General features: G+C 44.1%; 2 protein-coding genes across 9 annotated transcripts in view; one reads left to right on the top strand and one right to left on the bottom strand.

Moving 5' to 3' along the window:
- NEK9 (NIMA related kinase 9) overlaps positions 1-3312 on the top strand; it is a 38320-nt gene extending 35008 nt beyond the window's left edge. Inside the window, exon 22 of the mRNA XM_042990141.1 lies at positions 823-3312. Within this exon, the coding sequence (XP_042846075.1) occupies positions 823-945 (123 nt within the window). The 3' untranslated portion in view covers positions 946-3312. The remainder of the gene's footprint in view (positions 1-822) is intronic.
- ZC2HC1C (zinc finger C2HC-type containing 1C) overlaps positions 1-14504 on the bottom strand; it is a 39555-nt gene extending 25051 nt beyond the window's left edge. The window contains exons 1-5 of one of the 8 annotated variants that reach the window (XM_042990148.1): positions 14394-14504; positions 13618-13727; positions 12184-13528; positions 7324-7407; positions 3828-3956 (exon numbers count right to left, since the gene is read on the bottom strand). In XM_042990148.1, coding sequence (XP_042846082.1) covers positions 3849-3956; positions 7324-7407; positions 12184-13509 — 1518 coding nt within the window. In that variant the 5' untranslated portion in view covers positions 13510-13528; positions 13618-13727; positions 14394-14504 and the 3' untranslated portion in view covers positions 3828-3848. The other 7 variants (XM_042990150.1, XM_042990149.1, XM_042990142.1 and 4 more) reach the window with 7 other exon arrangements.
- Between the last annotated feature and the right edge of the window lie 50 nt (positions 14505-14554).

The raw sequence follows: 14554 nt of genomic DNA, 5'->3' as shown, positions 1-14554 counted from the left end.
GATAAAAATAATTTCAATGCTGTTTGCATTGTTTTTCAAGAGCCATAGCTCTTTTAGCCATTAGTTCTATTTAGAGTGAACCAGGACTGGGAAATAGGGTTCAACCCTTGGCTTTGCCATTTGTCAGTTTTGTGTGTCTGGACAAATTTGTTTCTGTGAAACTTGGTTTCTCACCTAAAAGGGGCAAATAATACCATGTACTTTGTTATGGTTGTTTTGAGGATTAAATGAAATCATGTCTATGAAAGGACTTTGGGAAGTAGTATACTCGAGGCAAGCATGGGGTGATTGGCAGCCGTGGCAGGCAGGAGGATTGTTTGGCTTAGGGCTGTCTCACTTTTATTTATTGTTAATGTTTATTTATTTTTGAAAGAGAGGGAGCATACACGTGCATGCATGCGTGGTGGAGGGGCAGAGACAGGGAGACAGAGGATCCAAAGCAGGCTCCATGCTGACAGCAGCAAGCCGGGTATGGGGCTCGAACCCACAAACCACAAGATCATGACCTGAGCTGAAGTCGGACATTTAACCGACTGAGCTACCCAGGCACCTCATGGTTGTCTCAGTTTTAAAACTTAGAGTTCTGCATTCCAGAAAATCTTACAGTCCTGGGCAAACAGTTGGTCACCCTGCCTGCAGCAAGTGTAAAGGTGTTGGCTTTATTTAAGGTAGCATTATTATGGTATTATCTAAGGGTAGTATTACGAGCTTCTCACAAAACTGTGGCCACAGATCCTTACAAGTCAACATTGAAAACCTAGTCCTGGACTGCGGTGACTGGTGGCAGTATTGTTAATGTGGAATTGTGTTTTGTTTGGACAGGAGGGGATGCATTCCAAAGGAACTCAGACAGCAAAGGAAGAGATGGAAATGGATCCAAAGCCTGACTTAGATTCAGATTCCTGGTGCCTCCTGGGAACAGACTCCTGTCGACCCAGCCTCTAGTCTCCTGAGCCCGTATAGCCTCCAGGAAACTGGGATCCAAAGAACTTCACAGCACACTTACTGAATGCAGAGAGCGCTTTCCTGGCTTTGTTCACTTGCAGACAAGGAGTGCAAGGCGGAGGCTCCAAAGCACTTTCCGTGTACACTTGGAAAGTGGCATTGCCTCTTAGATAGGATCTAGGAGTGGTTTTGTTTGGAGAATGGAAGGGCCCCACGGCCCTGGCTTTGTCCTCAGTGACTGCCATAGCAACAGCAGCTCTGTACCTCATCTGGTGATCCCACCTTTGAAGAGGAGACACAATGCTCACCTTAATTTTGCTGGTAGCAGCTTATATCCCATTTATCATTTCACCATTACTTGGAAGCTGCCTTGGGAATTCAACACCAGGCATTGCACCTCTGGGTGGAGGAGGGAAAAGTGTTAAACTTGAGTGGGCTAGAACCAGGTGGGGCCCATCCAGGGTCGTCTGGAGAGCGGTGAAGTGGTAAAACCCTCTCAGGAGCCCTGAGTCTGGGAAAATATGTCTGGTGGAGTCAATCTAGGGCTTGTTTTCAGAAAGTTCAGTTACTTTGCGCAGCTACATGCTTTAGGAGGAAAAGCGGGCTTAGTTGCTTTTCCTCTGAGGGTCGATTGAATTTCTTCAGTGAGGAGTCAAGAAAGAAGGCTAGGTCCCTCCTCATCACACAGCTGGAGTTTCAGTCTGTGGCCGATGCAGGTAGGATTTCCTAACTTTAGAAGATGCCTCTAAAAAGTGAGGTGCTTCATCGAGAATTGAGTCAGTGGGGCAATAGAACAGCCTTAAGAGAAAACCATGAGGGAGAGAGGGCCTCCTGTAGCTGCCTCTACTTGGTATCTTTAAGAAGGTCTAGAGTGCTCTGCCTTCATGGCTCTTAGGGTTCTAACCTTGACTTCAGCAGCCCCAACCACTCCCTTTCTGTATGTCTAGTCAGTATTTTCCCCTTTTGGTGTTTTATGAAGCCATATCAGTGAATCTGTATCATCTTTCCTACTTGAGTGGCCCAAAGCCAGCACCAAAACCTGGTAGTCCCTGAAGCCTAACAAAACAGGCAGAAGCCGCCAAGTGAAAGGAATTTGGCTGAGAGCTCCGTTCTAATCCCGTAGTCATTATGTCCTTATGGACAGGAACGAACCAGCTTTCCCAAAGAGAGAAAGTGTCCTCAAAGCTTTTGATGGTTTTACTTAAGGATATGAGCTTTAGGTTTCCACCTAGCCTTATGCAATATTCTGTTAGCGTTTGGGGTCATAGGGGCTGCCTTGATGAGTCTCACATCGTGCCTCCCTAGAAACAGCTAAATTAATTTGTGTTTCATTTTCCCCAAACCCCAAAAATGAATGTTTGATATCTATAATATTTTGGAAGGACCTGTGCAATGGAAATTTTGCTATTTCCCTAAAACTGGTGGCGTAAAGGCTCATGCTTGGGGAAGACCCCATGGCTGGGGATGGGCAACTCTGTTCAATGGGATCTTCTTTGGTTTGATGTTCCCATTGTTTTCTCAATTCTGGGAAGCCTAGTACAATGGTACTAACGTAATCACTAAAGCCTTTTCTTAAAATAAGAGAAGGGGCCAACCCCAGATTAAAGTTACAAGTTCTGGGGACTTGGGGGTTTGCTGTAAACCCTAACAATGGGTTTTGGTTCATCATGTAAATGCACCTTTGATTTTTTTAAGGGCTGACTGGCCTTTCACGTTCCTGTATCCCTCAGACTCACCATCTCAGCAGGCCTGAGAGGCAGGCTCAGTTTGGGTGTTAATCCGGAGTATTGGTTCTGCTGTGGAACGGAGGAACAGGGGCACGTTGCTGAGACAGGGATGAAAGTAAGCATCAGAGGGAGGGGGAGAGCCCTGCTCTTGTTCCAGAGGGGAGCCATTCTCTAGCAGGGGAACACTGGTCATTTTCTCTAGCATGTTCCCTTGGGAAGTCTAGTTTGCTGGTAATCTGGCTGAGAATCTGAGTTCTGTGCCTTAGAGACAATTTGCACTTTCCCAAATTGTGCCTGGGACAGCCATATGATTTTTCCCACCAAATAGCTATGCAAGTAGAAACCAGTTCAAAGGTGGCAGCCATGCATTAGATAAAAAGCGAAAGGTTAGGCAGCAGAAATGCCTTTGAATGGTTTTTTTTATAGCTAATTCTCTTCAAGTTTGTCCTGCCGTTCTTTCTGCAGCGCTAGGTGTTTTCAGTTTTCGAGTAGTATTGCTTTTGAGTTACAATATAACCTGAGTTACTCCGCTGCTCTGACATTGTTGCTGAAGAACTAGCTTATTGTTAGCCAGATGTTTGAAAGGTTGAGGGTGGAGTGGTTTGGCATTTCTGTTTTAAATAAACATTTAAACTCTCAATCAGTGCTATGCCTGCTCACGGACCTTAGTCACTGGGGATGAAACACCCAGATTCTAGGCCTTCATGAATCTTTGATTCCATGAGTCTTTATATAAATAAATAAATGACCTTGTAATAGAAACAACACAAGGGACATTTGCACAAATAATCTTTTGCTTTTTTCCAGTTTCTTTTTCTTGCTAATAGAATCGTTTCTGCTGCTACAACTTTTTCCCCCAAACTTCTCAAGTGCTTAAAATGCAGAAGGAAGGGAAAAAATGAGCCACTGAAAGAGGAAGGATCATTTCTTATACTTACCCCTCAGTCACAGTGGACTTTTTCAAGTGATAATGTGTGTCTATGTTTATAAATCTGTTTTCCGTCAAAGAGGGTGAACTGTATTTGGTCTCCCTGGCATAGCCAAGTTATCACTTCTCTTGGCTGAGCATGTCATTAAAGTTTAAAGCAAAAGCAGCCTTAAACTCAAATTTCATTTGATTTGCCATATATTTGGAAACATTCATAAGAGAAAGAACAGCTCTGGAGCGAGGATGTATTATAAATAAATTCTTTCAGATGAGTATCCCTGGGCCTCCAAAGTAGTATTATTCATTAGTGTCAAGGCAGGCTGGGCTGTAGTCAGGACTACAAAACATGTTCCTTCCTGCCACAAAGCCAAAAATCATTTATTACTTCAATGATTAACTATGGAAATAAACATGCTGATCACTAAACCTCACAGAATCAGGAACATTAGAAAAACACTTTATCACATCTGCGCTACCTCCTTTGTAGTTGGGAAGAACGATAAGTTAATGACCAAAAGCAAATGTTGGCCACAAGGTACTAGGCTGCATTAAATACACTGCTGTTAGGAAATACTCTCTCAGCACGTCTGCGTATACTTTTATATGAAGTGAGTTTCACCATGAGATTTTTTTCCCCATTGTTTATTAACCTTTTGAACTTTAAAATTCATAACATTTGCATGTACTAAAGTTTCTTGGATAAAGTAGTATAACACATGGACATTAACAAGCAGCATTTATTTATCCACTATTATTCTCTGCTATCCAGGAATGGACTTAGATAGAAAAAGGGTTCTGACCTCTTCCCAAAGATCAGATCAAGCTAAATTTAAAAGATATTCCTAATATAAGCAAGGCCTAAACATGTTGAGAGTGGAGGGAACACTAAGGCATTGACTATTGTTTTATTTCTCTAGCAATGTAAGAATGAATAACTGCTTCCTGTGTCTAAAGACAGCACTCCCCACACATACATTTGTTCCCCCGGAGGACCCTGATCTGTGAACTTAATAACATCATTCAGGGATCCCAAACCCAAGTGCCTGTTGAGCCAGGCAGATAAGGCAGATAAGGCAAATAAGTGAAGCAGGCCAGGAGGGGCTGTGGTTATCTGAGTGGCGAGCCTGTCTGAAGGACACTCAGTGGTACTATGCAGGGTTGCTGGCCTGGTGTTTCCAGAACTTCTGCCTTTTCAAGAGATTCTCCATATCCCAATTTTTATTTTTATTTATTTTTAATTTTTTTTTTTTAACACTTATTTTTGAGAGAGAGAGAGCACGGGGAGGAGCAGAGAGAGGGAGGCACAGAATCTGAAGCTGGCTGTAGGCTCTGAGTTGTCAGCACAGAGCCCGACATGGGGCTTGAACCCACAAACCATGAGATCATGACCTAAGTTGTAGTTGGACACAGAACTGACTGAGTCACCCAGCTGCCCCTCCATATCCCAATTTTTAAATGTCAATCCAGTTTCAGTTCTGTACCAGCCAAATAAAACACATCTGTAGGACAAAGCAGTCCATAAGCTACCACTTTGCGGCCTTGGCCACAGCTCATTCTTGCCATCTATTGCTTTTACCATCAAGTGTGAAACTTACAATTTGTACCTCACTAGGCTTGCCTGGGGAATGAATGTATATATCGGTTTAAATATCCACTGTGTGTGAGGGTTCTTCAAGTGGCCAACCTAAAGCTCCATTATGTGATCCCTCTTTGCAACAATTAGGAAGAACATAAAGCAATTTAATATGTACTGTTTTTTAAGTATGTAAATTTTTTTCAGCTTCACAGCTAAAATTTTAAATTCATATTTCATATTGGTCTGATCTGTTAGCCCAATCAGCAGAAGCTGCAGAGGAAATGGAACAAGAGTGAGTGGCCATTTATTGTTTAGTAAAATATGGCTTTATTGTCTGCCTAGTCACATTGGCCCAGGTCAGGTTGGGTGTTTTTTTTCCAGTATTTTTTTTAATGTTTATTTATTTTTGAGAGAGAGAGAGTGGGGGGAGGGGGGAGGGGCAGAGAGAGAGGGAGACAGAGAATCCAAAGCAGGCTCCAGGCTCTGAGCTGTCAGCACAGAGCCCGACGCAGGGCTCGAACTCACGGACCGTGAGATCGTGACCCGAGCTGAAGTCGGACGCTTAACCGACTGAGCCACCCAGGCACCCCATTCTTTTTCTTTTCTTTTAAGTTTATTTATTTTTGAAAAAGTATGAACGGAGAAGGGGCAGAGGGAGAGGTGGACAGAGGATCCGAAGCAGGCTCCAGGCTCTGAGCTGTCAGCACAGAGCCCGATGTGGGTCTTGAACCCGCAAACCGTGAGATCGTGACCTGAGCCGAAGTGGGATGCTCAACTGACTGTGCCACTGAGGCACCCCTCTAATATTTGAAACTAACAATTTGAGTGATGGTCTCAGGACCATAATCAGATCAGTTATTTCAGATCTGTCGTGCAATCTTCATCCTATCTGAACTGATACTACCCCTGACAGGCATTACCTTATCACTTCTCCCATTTGACCAATCTAGGACTTCCTCTTTTTATTATTTAATTTTAATCTCCAAACCCCATTTATTGAAGGTCTAATTATGAAGGTTACTTGCAGTATGCACAATTCTGCATAGGGAAAATTAAAAAGATCTGGTATCTTTTTCATCTGTTTACTTGCTAAGATAGATGTTTGCTGTGGTGTAATGGGAGAGGGACGTGTGCCACGGGAATGTCTCAGCTTGCTTTGATGGTAGATTTTGTTCTCATTTGAAAAAGCCATACAAGCAAACTGATTTCAAAGCAGAATGCTAGCAGTGGCTGAAACTGAAGTTTCTTCATTTTTTTTTTTTTTTGACATGAAATCCATTAGAAAAGAACAACTACTGAGACATACTGGGTCCTCCCCCCCCCCTTACCCTGTAAAGCACATAAAGATGAGTTTCCCTTTAGTACACAGTAACCACAGGAGGATTTAGGATATACTGGCACCCTAACCTTACCGACTTGTATTAGCTTTTGGCAGGACCATGCATCAGGGAGGTCAAGGATAAATTTCCATTTGCCTTACGGCAAAATCGTATTATCTTTCATAAGATACCACCTGGGTGATCATGATCCTCTGACCCAACTCAATGTAATGAACCAACTTCCTGCAAGAGAAGAGTTAACTGGAACCACAGACATACATGCAGAGGCAGTGGCAAGAAGGCAGAGCGAATGCAGGCACTTAACCAGCACACATCACAAGTCGGGCTTGCGAGAAGAGAGCTTTAATGTAGCCCGCTCGCCTCTCGAGTGTCTTCCTTCAGCCATCCGTTCTTAGGGCAATAACAAGGCACTCCAGCCTGAGCTGGTAATTTAGTGGGAAGCTGAGGCTTCCTTTTGCCTCCTGCTGCTTAGCAAAGGGTCTCTCCTCACTGATTGAAGCTCTGCAGGCAGATGGGGGAGGTATAAAACTTTTAGTTCTGTTTTCCATCAAATTATTCTACTCCCATTTACTGCTGACGAGAAGCAGAGCCTTCTGAATTATCAAGGAGGCTTCCACTGTTGTCCGCTCAACTGGGATGCTTCCTTGGAGGTGGAGGCCGGTTCTTGATGGTCTTACACTTGGGAATGTGCCGCTCGGCCACGTTGGGGGCAAAGCGGCGACTACAGTGAGGACACTGAATATAATCTGGATTTTCTGCAGGCAGGATAGGAGGCAAGTCTGAGGGGTTTCCACCTTTGGCAATTACCTGCTGGACTTCTCGAGCCTGACGGAGGGTACAGATGAAAGACTCATGCTTCTGTCTCCAGTTGCTCTTCCGAGGAGGTTCAGCCTGTAAGGAGGAAGGCTGGTCATTCACCTTGGAGTTTACCTCATCTCCTGAGTCGTCATCAGAAAGACAGCAAGGAAATGTAAAGGGTGTTCACCCATAAGGTCAAAGAGAACAGGAAAGGGCAGCAGAGCTGACTTGCCAGAGTGGAGGCACTTAAGCTAAGGGCCTGCCAAGGAGGATAGTACTGGGAGGCTCGGTGCTCACGAGAATGTGCATGGCAAGAATAAACTGGATCCCGGGGCCCCTCTGCCATCTTGCACAACCAAGTTTTCATCACTGCCAGCACCCTCACAGGAGAACAGGGCTTTATTCTCTGGAGAAGCTGAACCAGACAGGTTGCGGACTCAGGAAGTCCGGGCACAGTGGCGAACAGGGTTAATATTGGGACTGAGAATTGGGATTAAATGCAAGTGTACGTGGCAAATTACGGAACTGTCGGTCTGTTTCCCCCACTCTGCTCCCAGGATATCAAACACATTGGCACCCTTGTAGGAGACAAGAGTTCTCCGGATGCACCAAGCAGTTGAGAGAAAAGCCATTAGATGCTGACCCTGAGTGACCCCAATGCAAAGGTTCACTGTTTGATAACCCTAATATGAACAAGCCTCACTTAAATATGAATGGACAGCCTAGGATCACCAGATATTTGAGTAAAGCTCTAGGAAGAGAGAAAAAACAACAAGTACATGAACTCGTTCCTCCTCCCTCAGGAAACAGCAACAAAGCAGGTAAAAGAAAACTTACAACCAGAGAACCAGAAGGAACTATTATAAATTAAAACTATGATATGGGAATGCAAGCTGGTGCAGCCACTCTGGAAAACAGTATGGAGGTTCCTCAAAAAACTAAAAACAGAACTACGACCCAGCAATTGCACTGCTAGGCATTTATCCAGGGGATACAGGTGTGCTGTTTCGAAGGGACACATGCACCCCCATGTTTATAGCAGCACTATCAACAATAGCCAAAGTATGGAAAGAGCCCAAATGTCCATCGATGGATGAATGGATAAAGAAGATGTGGTATATATATATATACAATGGAGTATCACTTGGCAATCAAAAAGAATGAAATCTTGCCATTTGCAACTACGTGGATGGAAGTGGAGGGTATTATGCTAAGTGAAATTAGTCAGAGAAAGACAAAAATCATATGACTTCACTCATATGAGGACTTTATGAGACAAAACAGATGAACATAAGGGAAGGGAAACAAAAATAATATAAAAACAGGGAGGGAGACAAAACAGAAGAGACTCATAAATATGGGGAATAAACTGAGGGTTACTGGAGGGGGTGTGGGGGGCGGGGAATGGGCTAAATGGGTGAGGGGCGTTAAGGAATCTACTCCAGAAATCATTGTTTCACTATATGCTAACTAATTTGGATGTAAATTTTTAAAAATTAAAAAAAAAAACTGTGATAGCTAAAAATAAAAACAAATGTTGTAAAATACTGTCATGAAAACTACTCCAAATGAGAAAAAAGATCAAGATAGAAAGTAGATAAGATTACAAAATTAAAAAGCCAATCCAAGAAATCCAACACCTGACCAATAGGAGTTTCAAAAAGAACAGAAAAAGCACAAGGAGGAAATTATTAAAGAAATAACAACAATAAACATTCCTAGAATTAAGGTGACTGCTCATGAAATTGAAATGGCCTACCAAGTATCCAACGCAATCATTGTAAAATTTCAGAATTTCAGAATAGAGAATCCTGTAAGCTTTCGGAAAAAGAGAAACACCAAAAGAGGTTTCATATTGGGCAGCGGAAGCAAAACAGCATCAGATTTCTCAAAAGTAACATTGGAGGCTAAAAGCTAGTGGAAAAAATGCCTTAGAAGTTCAAATAGAAATTCATTTTCTACCTAGAATTCTATACCTGGCCAAGTCATCCATCAAATATAATGCTATTATATAGATATTTTCATTCATTCCGAGACAAAAAAACATGCCTCCCAAGCACATTTCTTGAAAGCTTCAGCAACGCAAAGAGTAAGGCAAGAGAAGGAAGACATAAGAAGCTGGAAATGGGACCCAACACATAAGAGGAACAAATAGAAATCCTAAAACAATAGGTCTGCACCAGGTCTAGAGAATAACCAGTCCAGACTGGTACAGGAGGAAAAAGAGTGGTGGGAGGGAGGTTTCCAAAATTAAAAAAAAAAAAAAATCAAATTGATGGATTATAAGAGGTGTTTGAACATTTACAAAAACATTAACAGGTGTCTGACATCAGATGGATCATTTAGGGGAAAAAACTAGAGACCGGTATGCAAGAAACCAAGCAAATGAAAACATGAGTCAACTACTAATTCCAGGTGCATGTGGGCAGAGGCAGAATTTGTTCACTGATGAGTGAACAACATTTATGTGGTTATTATAATGGAAAAGCTGATTACTGGTTTAACGCAAAATTGTGATTCCACTACAATGGAAGGAGAAGGGAAAGAGAAAAGTAAGAAGAGAGGAGATGTGAGAGAAAGCTTTACCCACAGCACTCATAAGAGGAAGTCAACAGATGATGTGTAAAATGGGTTAATCAAGAAAATAAGCATATTGAGAAATATGGAAATACATATCGAAAAAGTCATCTTTCAGAACTGAAGGCTGCTGCTGGGGGCCAGTTTAGGATGGAGGGGTGAAGCAGGATCCTGCTTATCTACCTTATACGTCACTCAGTACATGATTTTTAAAATGTATTCAAGTATGATTTAGATTAATGTAAAATTCTTCAGAAGAAAGAAGGCAAGTAGCCGCTTGGTGATCTGACATCATTAATGATGAATAACAGGAAGAGATATTATCAAAGGAAAAGGATCCTTCAGGAGAGAGCCTTACTGAATGAAACAGACAAGAAGACAAGAGAATCTGAGTGTTAGAGATGGAATCCAGGAACTTTAAAGAGAATTGAATTAGGGAGAAGTTCCTCAACTATATGATAGTTACACTGAATTCATCATATTGAAATTTTATTCAGTTAACACTCATCAATCACAAAGCACAAAGATGTTGGCCTTGTGCTCAAATGCTTAAGGTCCAGTGGAGAGACTGGAGAGTCTCCAGACTGGAGACTGGAAGTTATGGGAACATTAAAGGACACAAGGAAAATCACCTACTCTCATGAGTACACCAGACGAGTAAGAGGGAGATACAAACCACTCAGCTTCCAAAGGCATAAAGCTTTCGAATAAGACTTGGGACATTCCAAGGAGCGGAGCGCATCTCAATCTAGACCCTTTCTGCTTTGGTGTCCTCAGTGCAACATACTGCCCCAAATGAGTTTCCACAAAGCTAGGGGGTCTGATCTCAGAAACTCAATTCTTTTGCTTCACTCCTAATGTATTTAGGAATTTAAGAAACGCAAGATTCTTTTGGGTGCTGGCCAGAAATAACCGCTACAGTGGGACAGAGAAGACCCCAGTGGGTTATTGGGTTGACCAGAAAGAAAACAGGAAAGAGCAGGAAAACTGGTGATCATATCATTATCTGCAAGAGAAAAATGTTGGAAACTGGGCCTCAGGCAGATTATCTCTGAACCCAGAAGGGACTTTCTTGTGGTGATCTTCCAAATAGTACTGAAAGAAATAACTACCAATGACTTCTCCTAACAGCCACCACATAAGTTTGAGTTTTCAAAGGCCCCAGCAATATGCATGGAAACTGTAAAGTGCTTACGGACAAGACGTGCTAGTGCAGCAAAGGGAGTGTTGAAAAGAAATGAAAACAGAATATGCTCTCATATTTTTTTAGAAAAGTAGAGTTGGATGGAGCTTTGAGGTCATATGGTCTAGGCTTTCCCAAACTTTGATCATTTGCCTACCACTTTCATTTTATTCCCCTTACTATAGATCACTTCATATTTTTCTTTTAAGTTCATGATTCCTAGACACCACGGGCTTCATACGATGTTATATTTTTCTAACGCACACTAAAACTACTAAAATAAAAAGCGTTTGCCAGCACGCCACACTTTGGCAAACACTCATTGAAAAACCAAGGGGCATAACCTTGGCGGTGTGGTGGACTGATCCATGAGACATGAGACAGACAATCTTCTCCAGATCTGACTGTCCAGATGTGCCTGTGAGGTACCCCTAACCTCACCACGGAAGTGTCTCATGGTTTTTTTACAACCTAGTTTTTCTGCAGTTGGAATGTTAACCAAAAGTGCAAACTTAATTGTGTTTTATATACTTACTAAGAAGGTATATCAAAATTGAGCTAATCTTGGAAAAGTAGATATGGTTATGGAGTTAGTAACAAATCCTAATCTTGGGAGCTGGCAGAACATATATTGCAAAGAGCAAGGAATTCTCTCGGGGCGGGGGGCCGGGGGGCGGGGGGGTTGAACAGCTGCATGGTTTTTCCTTATATTTTTCCCATCTTTTACATTTTCTGTAGTAAACATTTATTACTTTTATAATCAATAGGACATAATATTTTTTAAGTCTAGATTTTGAAGTCATTCCAACCCAGATTTATAGGCTGACTCAGCCATTTAAAGCCTTTTGTGATCTCAAGTAAGTAAAATTCTCTGAGACTTGATTTTTGAATTGATAAAATAAGAGACCGTGAAACCCCCAAAGGGGTGTGGTGGGGGTCTTATGAAAAGCTCCCATTACAGTGCCTGGCACGCGGTTGTAATCAATAAATGTTCATTCTCACTCTCTCCCTATATGACACATGAACTTTTTCTAAAGAAAACTGATATAACAGTCCCTTTACAATGATCCCCACTCAAAGTCAAATCCATAAGGCCCTGCCCTTGTTACCTGGACTGAGGCCGATCCCTTCCAGTTCAAGTACTGCTCTAGTTCTGTGCCCTTGGCCCGGGCCTTGGAGGAGTCAAACACTTTCCTCTTGGAACTCTGCATCCTGCTGCAGGCGTTGGAGTGTCTCTCCAGTCTGAGCAACAGGAACTTGCGTCCACAATGGCTACATTCGCCAAGTTCTGGCTCCTCGGTAGAACAGATGGAAACTGAGGAGTCTGGTGCCCTAGACAGACTAGAATTGCTGGTGGATCCCCGTGAAGCACGGCCTGGCACTCCTGAAGACTGAGAGAACTCTTTTGGTGGCCCTGAGACTAAGTCTCGGATTTTGTTATTGCTCGCCACCAGTCTTTCCCTTTTGAGCTTCTGTATTCCATAATCAGAGAACTGGAGTGGACTAGAATTTTCTTGAGGCCATCCTCTAGTTTCATCCTCTCCCCTCTGTCTGCTGAAGACCTCCTCAGCCCCCAGTTCTGGGGAGAAGGTAGATTTGTATGTGGTGTTGCTGTTACCTTTAACTCTCCTCCTGGGGAGTGTCATTCTCTGTAGCTCTCTTTTTTCATTTTCCTTAGCCTGTTCCTTTTCTTTCTGGATCCTTCTGAGTTCCTCCTCTGTCTTCTTCAGCTTTTCCCTTAGGAGGGTCTCTTTTCTTCGGATTTCCTCCCGTAAGCTCTCCCCTGCAGCTTCTAGTCTTTGGATCTGCACCCGTTCAGTCCTGTCGGGATGTGCCACGGCCCTCTCCTCCTGTGTGGCAGCAACAGCACAAACCCCAGATGAATTCTCCCAGTTCCTTGAACCAGCGCTGCTGTATGGAAACCCTCTTGGTTCAGGGGGTCTTGGAGAGACATTCTGGTCCCCATCAATGGCAGCCTCACTCATACTATGAGACTTCCTGTGGAACACAGGTTTCAGTGGGTATGCCCGGTCCACCCCAACTCGCTTCTTTGTAAAGGGGATGAATTCCTGGTTATCTGCTTTGGGATACCAGGACTGAGGATCTGATGAGTAAAACAAACCCTTTGCTTGGCCCTGGGGACTGCTTCTGGAATCCTGCTGGCTGATTCCAACACACTGGGGATAGGAGTAGCTCCAAGCTTTGCTGTACGTGTTCCATTTGGAGGGAGTGTAGAGATTCTCCGGCATCAGCTCTTTGTTGCTCAAAAGCTTCTGCTGGAAATTGTTCCTCGGGTGCCCCATTGAGGACCGCTGAGAAGAGTCACCTTTTTCACAGGGCTCTTGCTTAGCTGAGAGGAGCCCTGGAGCTTCCGCTTTATTATATGGGAGCATAACGCCCACAGGCAGATGTGGCGCCAACTGGAGACCAGCCATTCAGGGACTGGACTGAAGCCTAGGGGAGATTTAAACCAGATATCTGTAAGGAGTTTGTCTGAGGTTCACCCCAGCTGCTAAAGTAAACTGTTTCCACATTTGTCCTACCTACATATTCTCTCGAACTTCTTAGGAACAGTGGTGTTGGGTATGCCAGAGCTTTCCTCCAATAAGCATTTGGTGAATGCTTATTATTTCCTGTGGGTACTTACTAGGTCCTGAGAATAGAAAAACGAACGTGACACGGGTGTTCCTGCCACCTAGCTTTATTCCAGTACCAGCCTCTGCCATACACAGTGATGCTCCTGCCATACGCAGTATGGATGGGTGGAAAGATTTAATGGCAAGAGCTATCGAATTGAAAGTCAAGGTTTAGGCCTGTGACACAGCACAAGCAGCTTCCCCTTGCTGGCTCGGTTCTTCACCCATAAACTGAACGTTTCGCTCAGTTACGTGACTGGCATTTAGGGACCTTAGGACTCTGAATCCAGCCCTATCATTTCACAGGTGGGTAAACTAAGGCCCAGAGGTAAGTGACTGGCACAAGAGAGCTCTCAGGGCTTGGCTCTTGCTGGCACCGTGCTTGACTCCAAACACAGAGGCCGCTCAGGGCCTGCAGCAGGTGCCTGGCTGCCAAACTCTCACCCAAGAAGTCCCGGCGGTGCGGACGGCGGAAGGTCTGTAACCTGAGAGCTGGGGGCCACCTGACCTGGCCGCTGCAGCTTTTAGATCCGGAATGCCGAAGTCACGCTCTGTGCTACGAGGTCAGCCAGGGCGCCCCCGCTGGGGATTCCGCTGTGGGAACAAGCCCTCGCTCTTCTGTCCATGGAGCCCTTGGGGGGGTTGAGACGCTGACCCCATGTCTGTCCCCCCCTTCCGCGTACCTGAGTCACTGGCGACGTTCCTGCTCAGGGGAAGCACCAGGACTTAGTTTTCCAGACCAGACCCCCACCTCAACCGACCGCCGCGCAGGCGCTCTCAGGTGGCCTCTGTTATTCCCGTTGCCTGGAGACGGGAGCGCGTGCGCGCCCCGCCCCTTCTCCAG

This window comes from Panthera tigris, chromosome B3, assembly GCF_018350195.1.
Source record: "Panthera tigris isolate Pti1 chromosome B3, P.tigris_Pti1_mat1.1, whole genome shotgun sequence".
In the NCBI taxonomy this organism is placed as follows: domain Eukaryota; kingdom Metazoa; phylum Chordata; class Mammalia; order Carnivora; family Felidae; genus Panthera; species Panthera tigris.
Note: the sequence above shows the minus strand (reverse complement) of the source record. Positions and strands in the feature narration are given on the sequence as shown.